At 47.4% G+C, this 9,344-nt stretch overlaps 1 protein-coding gene across 1 annotated transcript in view; it reads left to right on the top strand.

Annotated features, from left to right (window-relative positions):
* The window catches only part of VPS33B (VPS33B late endosome and lysosome associated), a 28,943-nt gene extending 20,636 nt beyond the window's left edge, over window positions 1-8,307 (top strand). The window contains exons 8-24 of the mRNA XM_058542478.1: window positions 206-300; window positions 596-700; window positions 1,117-1,213; window positions 1,436-1,513; window positions 1,714-1,787; window positions 2,076-2,162; window positions 2,354-2,444; window positions 2,664-2,738; window positions 2,992-3,056; window positions 3,178-3,232; window positions 4,179-4,225; window positions 4,816-4,948; window positions 5,579-5,652; window positions 6,144-6,245; window positions 6,426-6,501; window positions 6,609-6,725; window positions 7,036-8,307. Of these exons, the coding sequence (XP_058398461.1) occupies window positions 206-300; window positions 596-700; window positions 1,117-1,213; window positions 1,436-1,513; window positions 1,714-1,787; window positions 2,076-2,162; window positions 2,354-2,444; window positions 2,664-2,738; window positions 2,992-3,056; window positions 3,178-3,232; window positions 4,179-4,225; window positions 4,816-4,948; window positions 5,579-5,652; window positions 6,144-6,245; window positions 6,426-6,501; window positions 6,609-6,725; window positions 7,036-7,115 (1,451 nt within the window). The 3' untranslated portion in view covers window positions 7,116-8,307. The remainder of the gene's footprint in view (window positions 1-205; window positions 301-595; window positions 701-1,116; window positions 1,214-1,435; window positions 1,514-1,713; window positions 1,788-2,075; window positions 2,163-2,353; window positions 2,445-2,663; window positions 2,739-2,991; window positions 3,057-3,177; window positions 3,233-4,178; window positions 4,226-4,815; window positions 4,949-5,578; window positions 5,653-6,143; window positions 6,246-6,425; window positions 6,502-6,608; window positions 6,726-7,035) is intronic.
* Window positions 8,308-9,344: the final 1,037 nt, after the last annotated feature.

Here is a 9,344-nt window from a genome sequence, read left to right on the forward strand (position 1 = left end):
TCGTATACAGGTCTCCTTTCGTTACCAGACTGTGAGCTCCTTCAGGGCACAGACTATGTCATTCATCATTGAGTATCCAGTGCTTAGTACTGTACCCGGCATGTGGCAGGCACAAGGAAATTTTTGCATGACTATGGTGGACCTTCCCTCTTAACGTGGAACTAAGTGCCTTCTGCAGGGAGGCTGATGCTCTCTGTACCCACAGATGTGAGCTGTGACGAATGGGCCTTCTCTTTGCTGCCTCTTGATGTAGATCTGTTGAGCATGGAACTACCAGAATTTTTCAGGGACTACTTCCTGGTAAATGTGGGGCCCTTGGTCTTGGCATCGATGGGTGGGGACAAACATGGGGTCCACTGGGCTAGACATAGATGTAACCTTCATCCAACTCAAATAATTTATTATGAGTGATGGTGATTTGGAGCTCGAGTGCTACTGATTGATGTCCATGGGGCTTCCTTTGGGGCCAATCAAAATGAACTTTCAAGCATTCCCCAGACCCTGCCTTCCTGCTCTAGGGCTTCTAGGGCTAGCCACTTTCCAGATGGATCTGTCGGGTTGATCCATATCTTTGTGCCCCATATGGTCCCTGCAGGAAGGAGATCAGCGTTGGATTAACACTGTGGCACAGGCCTTGCACCTTCTCAGCACACTCTATGGACCCTTTCCTAACTGCTATGGAATTGGCAGATGTGCCAAGGTGAGCACTAGCAGTACTGTTGTCCCGATAGCCCCTATTTCACCTGTTCTTGACCCACCAAGGATTGTCCATGGGCATCTGTGATATGAGGTATATTCTCTACTCTCCTTTTATTGCCCTAGAATAGTTCCTCAGAGAGGAGAATTTGTGTGGCTAACAGAAAGGCAAAAGCCAGGACCTCCTGGGTAGCATTCCTAAATCTCTTGATCTGTGGGGGTGGAGATACTCCTTCATTGGTATGGGGAGGGGCAGGGAGGGATAGGAACAGATGGGAGTAGAAGAGGTAATATTGTTAATAATCAGCTCCCCTCATGGGGTCAAGGAGAAGTGTCATATGGAAAGGGGTTGGCTTCTAAAGGTGTGGGGCTGCAGTAGGGACCTGGATACAAGATCGAGAACATCTTGGGCCCTGGCAGATGTCACATGAATTGTGGAGGAAACTGGAGGAGGAGGAGGATGGTGAAACCAAGGGCCGAAGGCCAGAAATTGGACATGTCTTTCTCTTGGACAGAGGTACATTATGCTCAGCACTCCTCTCGTCTTTGGACCCTAGAAGACATGGGAATATGGAAAACAGGGTGGCACAGTTAGGATCCTCAAGTTGGGGCTGTGAATGCCAGCCTTAATTGGAGCATGGGCACTTGGGCCTGTGGAAGGCACTTGAGCTAATACTGAGCAAATTGGGTAGAAGGCTGCATCAGGGAGGACCCTCATGGTCGGAGATCTTGGTTTCAGACATGGACTTCGTGACGGCACTTTGCTCCCAGGTGGTTTATGAGGGTCTGGTGGATGACACCTTCCGCATCAAGTGTGGTAAGTGGCATCTTGCAAGATGGAGGTGGTCCTCCTGGGCCTCCTGCAGGAGGGCAGGGCTTGTGGGAGAGACGCAGACTCTGAGTGAACTGCTGCTGGCTTCCGAATAGTTTGGGGGACCTTTAACAGAAGGTCAGGAAGGCATTGGAGAAGGAAGGACTCATTGGAGATCCTCATAGCTGTCCCCTCTGCTCTCAAAGGGAGTGTCGACTTTGGCCCAGAAGTCACATCCTCTGACAAGAGCCTGAAGGTGTTACTCAATGCTGAGGACAAGGTGAGGGTGTGGGAGCTGGCAGTGGATTTCCCCAGGGCCACTGCTCCCATGAGGCTGGGAGGGGAGGCTGAGTCCACGGGAGAGAGGGATGCCCCATCAGTGAAGAGCATATCCCAGAGAACGTAGCAGGTATTTGACATAGACTTATTGATACCAGCTCAGCGTTCTTTGTACTTTTGCTAGAATAAGTCTGAGCACTCCTCCTGCGCTATCATTACACTAATGAGGTAGGAAGGCACAAGTTATGGTTCTATGTAGTAAGTTGTTCCTGTCTTGTTCTCCTCACAGGTGTTTAATGAGATTCGTAATGAGCACTTCTCCAATGTCTTTGGCTTTTTGAGCCAGAAGGCCCGGAACTTGCAGGCCCAGTATGATGTGAGGCTCCAAGCCTGGGCTCCTCTGTTTTGTTTCCTCATTGGTTTCGCAAGGCTGCTGCCCTTCGGCTCCCCTTCTGATCTACGGCAGGCTCCCTGTCTTTCTCTTGGATGGGTGGCAACTGAGGGAGTGTAGTGGTTTCTCCTGTCTGAGGGCAGGGAGAGGCTGACCTTGTGGGGACTTCCCCATAGCGCCGGAGGGGCATGGACATCAAGCAGATGAAGAACTTTGTGTCCCAGGAGCTCAAGGGACTGAAACAGGAGCACCGCCTGTTGAGTCTCCGTAAGTTTCAGCTTAAGGGGAGGGTGAGGGGAATGCTACAGAGGAGCATTGCCTCTGGAGAGGAGATCCTCTTGTCTGCCAAATAATAATCTTATTTGGTCTAAAATGGGAAGAAGTGCTTCTGCATTTTGCTTTAGGAGGTTTTTACTCTTCTGGATAATAAAAAGATATCCTTCTAAAACCAGGACTATGTCAGCTCCCTTTTCATCCTGTCTTCAGATATTGGGGCCTGTGAATCCATCATGAAGAAGAAAACCAAGCAGGACTTCCAGGAGCTCATCAAGACTGAGCATGGTAATAGCCTTGCTCCGTTACTTCTCACGCTTCTGCTTCCCTGGCTCCCAGCCCCATCCCACCCTGAAAAGATGCTCTCTGGCTCTTTCCAGCTGAGGCTGGCTGTGTGGAATGCTGGTTCATGCCAGAAGTCCTGGGGGTCCCTTAACCCACCCCAAGGATGGAGGAAGAGATGGGGAGACAGGCACCTGTTAGCATAGATGGCAAGAGCTGAGCTGCTCCCAGTAACAGGCTCTCCTCTGATTATTCACAGCGCTGCTGGAGGGCTTCAGCATCCGGGAGAGCACCAGCTACATTGAAGAACACATAGACCGGCAGGTGAGCAGGAGGCGGGGGATGCTGGGAATGGTGTTTAGAGGTGGGGTCAGCCTCCAGCAAGAGGAAGAGAAGAGAAGAACGTGCCTTATGAAACTTGAATTCTCCCTGACTCTTTCTTCAGGTGTCACCGATAGAAAGCCTTCGCCTCATGTGCCTTTTGTCCATCACTGAGAATGGTAAGCCCCAGGGCCCAAAGATGCCAGATTGAAAAACTATACCCTGGGGATAGAAGAAATCATTCTGAAAGAAAGAAATAGCAGACAGAACGTTTCCCTATAATTTTGTGAATTCTTTTCCCTTTCGGAAACATCCCTAGGTCTTAGGGTAATTTACCATCCCTGCCCTAAGCAGGACCACATCCAGTCACCCCAGAACAAGGCCTGCCACATCTTAGGACTGCAGAGGGTTGGAGCTCAGTGGCCTTTCTTTCATCATTCCATTTCGCCTCCTACCTTCAACAAGATTTCATAATAAAGATACAGTCTAGGAAAAAGGGACAGCTAACCAATTTCATCAACATTTTAAAAGCCCAGATTCTGCAACCTTTTATGGCAACTTGTTTTTACTATTGAAGTCTTCCAGTTGGTGAATATTCTTTAAGGTTGCTTTCTGCCCAGAGAAGTAGTTCACTTATTCTAAATCTCCTTTATTGTAGTTGATTACCTCTGTGGAGAAAAACATTTAAGACTGCACTTTTGGAACTCATTTGAATACTCTTCCTGTTCCTCAGTAGCTGTAAAGCAGTTCCCAGTAGAATTGGCACATAGCCAGGAAGAAGTGCACAGGAAGTCCCTTCTCCTGCTGCATTCCACCCCAGCCCCTACTACAGTTAGTAGTTGTTTCAGTGTCCTTTCCTCAGCACCCTTATGGTTCAGGGCTCTTCCTTGGAACTCTCAGAACCAGGCTTTATCTTTCAATAAGCAAGCTTGAATTTAGGAGTCAGTTTAGAATCCACTGTATAGGATGCAAGGTTAACATCATTTACTGAATCCTTCTCATTAAGGTTTTTCTGTGGGGATAAGAGGGTTGGTTGCTTGGTTGGTTGGTTTGTCTCTACATTTCAGGGCACCACAACTCGCTCATGAACCTGTTCTCATGAACCTGTATCTTCCTTACCCTCAGGATTGATCCCCAAGGATTACCGATCCCTGAAAACACAGTATCTGCAGGTAAGGGCAGGAGAATGTATTCTTGAAGGAACTTGGTGGAGGGAAGTCGTTGGGCATTTTTGAAAGAGGCAAAAGAAGAAATGGCCCCTTTCCTGTCCCTGTCACTGTCCTGTTCCCATCTGGCCTCCCTCCTAGAGGTTCTAGGGATAGTTACCTTTCAGCACGCAGAGGCCCTTCCCACTGCCCTGTTCACTCTGCTCCCCTCACGTGGGTGGCCAGTGCTGAGAGAGTTTGAACAATTTAGATGTTGGACCAGTTCATGAGTTCTTACCCCTGGGATTCGCCCTCACTTGAGCACCTTGTGAGGCATTGATACGGCTTTCCTTCAGGTCTTTCTCAAGTCTTTCCTCATCTGTGAAGCCTTCCCCACCATCCTTACATCAGTAGCTTGCTCTGTTCTCTAATAGTTTCGTACTGCTTTTATTCTTCTCTTTGGTGTTTGGTTATTTCTGATGAAAATCTTTCACACATACAGTGTGAGCTCTTCAGAGCAAGACTGCATAATCCTCCTCTCCCTCACCTCCGTATTACTTAACAGTGCCAGACCCTTGGTGGACACTCAGTAAATAGCCGAATTGCATTTTCTTCAGAGCTATGGCCCTGAGCACCTGCTGACCTTCTCCAATCTGCGGCGAGCTGGGCTCCTAACGGAGCAAGCCCCGGGGGACACCCTCACAGCTGTAGAGAGCAAAGTGAGCAAGCTGGTGACAGACAAGGCTGCAGGTGAGCAGGGAGCACAGGTAACCCTTCTCCCTCCCTGGCTATTGTTCCCTCTTCTCTCAACAGGCAGAGCACCTGGGAGAGAGAGAGAATGAGCTGGGGGAGGAGAATGTGATTCCCTACTACTACTGTCATTACTACTACTGCTGCTAGTTTCCCTTTATTGAACACTTACCATGTGCTAGCCCTTTAGATATAGTTTCTCATTTGATCCTCACAAAGGTAAGTTTTATTATCTCCACTTTACAGATGAGGAAACTGAGGCTTAGAGAGGTTAAATGACTTGTTCAAGGTCCCTCAGTTAGTAAGTCAGATTTGAACCCAGGTCATTTTGACTCCAAAGCCTATACACTTAACCAGTAAACTAGGGTCACCCTGTAGATTGCATTTTGTAGATAGCTGGTACCCTGAAGGAGGGGAAGAAGCTATCTCCTGTGGGTGGGGAGAAGGATGGTGAATGTCTTGATCAGTTCCAGGGAATTGTAGGTGAACAGCTCTGTGGAGGGTCTTCAGATGTGATAGGTCCTGCTATTTGAGAAGAGGCGGTCCTGTCACTTCATGAATGGTATCGCCTGTGGCAGTGTCCTGAATCCCTAGACCTTAGATGAAACCTAGCACAGATTTCTTCCCCAGGAAAGATTACCGATGCCTTCAGTTCTCTGGCCAAGAGGAGCAATTTTCGTGCCATCAGCAAGAAGCTGAATTTGGTATGTAGAACAGGGATGGATAAGGGAAGCAGCGGGTTCAGTCCTTTGTGGAGGACACTGAATCCACAAAAACCTTTTTATCGTTTTGTTTTTATAAAAATCCTTTCACTTGGTAGCATTATAGCATAAGCTTAATTTAATAATGAGACAAGACACAAAGATTCATTCATTTAATAAACATGGAGCAAGCACTTACCAATGCCAGGGAATAGGCTCAGTGCTGCTTCAGTGACAGACATGTCCCCTGTCACTGAGGGGACAAATGGGCACCCTTCCCTCCAGCCCTTCAGTAGGGAGCATGGGGAACTCATTCAAGAGAATCGGCAGGTACTGAACAGAAGCTTTCCTCTTTGGTTACAGAGTCGTTTTGTTTTTCCAGGGCTATTGCTCGTTCTCTCTTTAGTTGAAATAAGAACTGTTCTCTGGGATACGGAGTAAAGGACTGGAGAGATGAGTTGTCACTTGCCTCATGTATTCTCTTTGCCCTCTAGATCCCACGTGTGGATGGCGAGTATGATCTGAAAGTGCCACGGGACATGGCGTATGTCTTCAGCGGTGCTTATGTGCCCCTTAGCTGCCGAATCATTGAGCAGGTGAGAACAAGTGACTCTCGTCACTCCCATTCATATTTCACTCTCTCTTGGTCCCTGGCCTATCCCAATTTTTAACTACCCTAGTAACTAGCAAGAAAGGTGACAGTCTGGCTGCTGTGACCTTCCTTTCCTAAGCCTGATACAGTCTTAGACTTGAAACTAGAGCTTGCGCCTTCCCAGGTGCTGGAGCGCCGAAGCTGGCAGGGTCTGGACGAAGTGGTGCGGCTGCTCAACTGCAGTGAGCTGGCATTCACAGGTGTGTGGCATTGACAAGTAGGGGCAGGGTGGAAGGAGAGGAGGGCTTGATGAATCATCCAGTACTCGTGTGTCAGTGAAGAGCTGAGTCTGGTCTGATCTTCGCAGACATGACCAAGGAAGACAAGGCTTCCAGCGAGTCCCTGCGCCTCATCTTGGTGGTGTTCTTGGGTGGTTGCACATTCTCTGAGATCTCAGCCCTCCGGTTCCTGGGTAGAGAGAAAGGTAAGAGAGAACAGAAAGGTGAGAACAGGCCTCCGTGGGATTTGGGGGACAAAGGGCAGCACTCAGGAAGGCTTCTCTACTGGCTTCTGGGTACCACTTGCCGTAGTCTTGCTGTGGGCTGAATAGCAGGGAGCCCAGTTCTACCAGGCGTGGCAACTCACTGTGCCCAAGAGCATGGCATGAATGCATCTATGTCTATAAACTGGTGCTCTGATCCAGCCAGGGCTATGGAACTGGAGGGGCTTTACATGCTAGTGTTGGGAGCCTGTGATCCACTCTGTCACGTATGCTAGTGCTTTTGATTCCTTAGGGTACAGGTTCATTTTTCTGACGACAGCAGTCACCAACAGTGCTCGCCTTATGGAGGCCATGAGTGAGGTGAAAGCCTGAATCTTCCCTGGACACGTTCCCCAGTGGGATGCAGGAGTTTGGCTCCCAGCTGCTAACAACATGTCCACCAACTACCCAACTAAGAGCTGGGGAGCATGGAAATTATTTGGGATTTAGAGAACATGTCTGAGGAGAGATTTCACTTCCTGCCCCCAGGTATTTCTCTTGTTTATGAAGTACAGCCCATGCTGATAAGATATGAGCAGGAAGAGGTATCTTTTGCTAAATCCTGTTTGAGTATCATTGTAAATAAAGCCTCTCCTCTCAAATGTAATATGTTTAGTTCTGGACATGCACTTCCACCTTGATGAGTGAAGCACAGGGGCTTTCCTGTGCTCCGTGGCCTGGACTCTGTCTTAGCTCTGGGCCTGGTCTGGTTCTTCCTTGAAGGTTGCCCTGTACCAGAGTTTCCTCAACCATAAAATGAGGGGGATGGATTAGACAGATGATCAGCAAGCACCCTCCCAATTATAAAATTCTGTGATTCATTACACTTTAGAAAAAATGAGTTTATTATTGTTTTAACTTAAGGAGGCACTTCAATTTTAAGTGTTTGTTTCTTATTGGAGAATGAAAGACTGTGTCCCGTTAGAGCAATTTCAGGCATCAGCAAACGGTGCTCCTATAAAGGTCACCAGTGCCCTCCTAACTGCTGATTCTAGTGGCCTTTCTCTCCCCCTTTACCTTTTAAAAATTGTGAACTATAACCACATCTATTAGTGGTCTCATTTTAGACCTCTTCTAACTTGATCTCACTGATAACCACCCTTTTCCTTGAAATTCTCGTATTCAGCTTCCAGGACACTCTTTTTTTGTCCTCCTGCAGTCTCCTAGGTTGTACTTCTATCTCTTTTGATTACTCCTCTCTGCCTATCCACATTTGTTGACATCTCCCCTCTCTCTGTCCTTGTCATCCACTTTCAGATCCCAGGCTTTTGTCTCACTGCTTAGCTTTACACTAGCATTTCCAACCTGTTTGTCCCACAGGCACTTCAAACTCAACATGTCTAAATAAACTCTCAACCCGAACCTCCTGTTCCCAGTTTGAATCCCTAAGCCTGCTCCTCTTCCTGTATTTCCTTACTTGACATTCTCATCATCTACCCAAGTTTTGTTTGTGCAAGAAATTATATCCTTGATCTCAGATTTTTTTCTCTTTATCCCCTACGTTCAGCTGGTCCCCCTACCCATTATTTCTATTTTTATTTATTTTTTAATTTTTTTCCCCCAAAGCCCCAGTAGATAGTTGTATGTCATAGTTGCACATCCTTCTAGTTGCTGTATGTGGGACGCGGCCTCAGCATGGCTGGAGAAGCGGTGCGTCGGTGCGCGCCCAGGATCCGAACCCGGGCCGCCAGCAGCAGAGTGCGCGCACTTAACCGCTAAGCCACGGGGCCGGCCCTCCCTATCCATTATTTCTAAATGCTTCTGGTTCATCCTCTCCTCACCCTCCCAATGGCAGAGGTACTTACTGGTTTTTGCCTGGGTTTTTGCAATATTGTCCCTCCCTGTTGCTCTGCCTATCTATTTCCCAATCCACAGTGCTGCAACTTGTCAAAAGACAGACCCAAACCTGTGTTGTTGGATCATCAAAAGTATTCTTTCCAAAGATGAATGGTAATGCTGTATCAGTGCTTATTCCAAAAAAAATGCATACCTTAAGTATCTAGCTAGAATTTTCACAGTGCTATGTCAAGCTAGTGTGCAAGATCAAAGACGGTGCTGATAGGGCTCTTAGTTTGTATAAAGAATATGTGGCAGTCAGAAAAAGATTCTATGGCCAAGTGAATAAACAGGCAGTGCATTGCACTTACATTCTAGAACGCTGTCCAATGGAAATATAATATGACCCTGTAAAAGGGTCATATACTTATACACACATTACACAGTGTTTTACGTGATGAGTATATGCTCTGAATGGTTATCTTCGAAAGATTCTATGACTTTGTTAGCTTCAGAACTACAGTGTAAAGGGCATGATAGCAAAATTGTGTCATCTCTGGATACTTACAATGCTGGCTCTGGGAACATGTCTGAAGATCACAAATGTTTGAAGCTTTCTGAAAACCTCTCACGTTAACAAAGAATGCAAGTACATTTAAAAAGTGGTGCCTGTGGTCCACTGTATTAGTGGTGCAGATGTTTGGCACCCTGCTGACAAGCTAAAGGATGTTGAAAGCACCAATGAAGTTCTTCTGAAAATGAAAAAAACTTGGTCCCGAAGGTGAA

Source organism: Diceros bicornis, chromosome 5 (assembly GCF_020826845.1).
Source record: "Diceros bicornis minor isolate mBicDic1 chromosome 5, mDicBic1.mat.cur, whole genome shotgun sequence".
Lineage (NCBI taxonomy): Eukaryota > Metazoa > Chordata > Mammalia > Perissodactyla > Rhinocerotidae > Diceros > Diceros bicornis.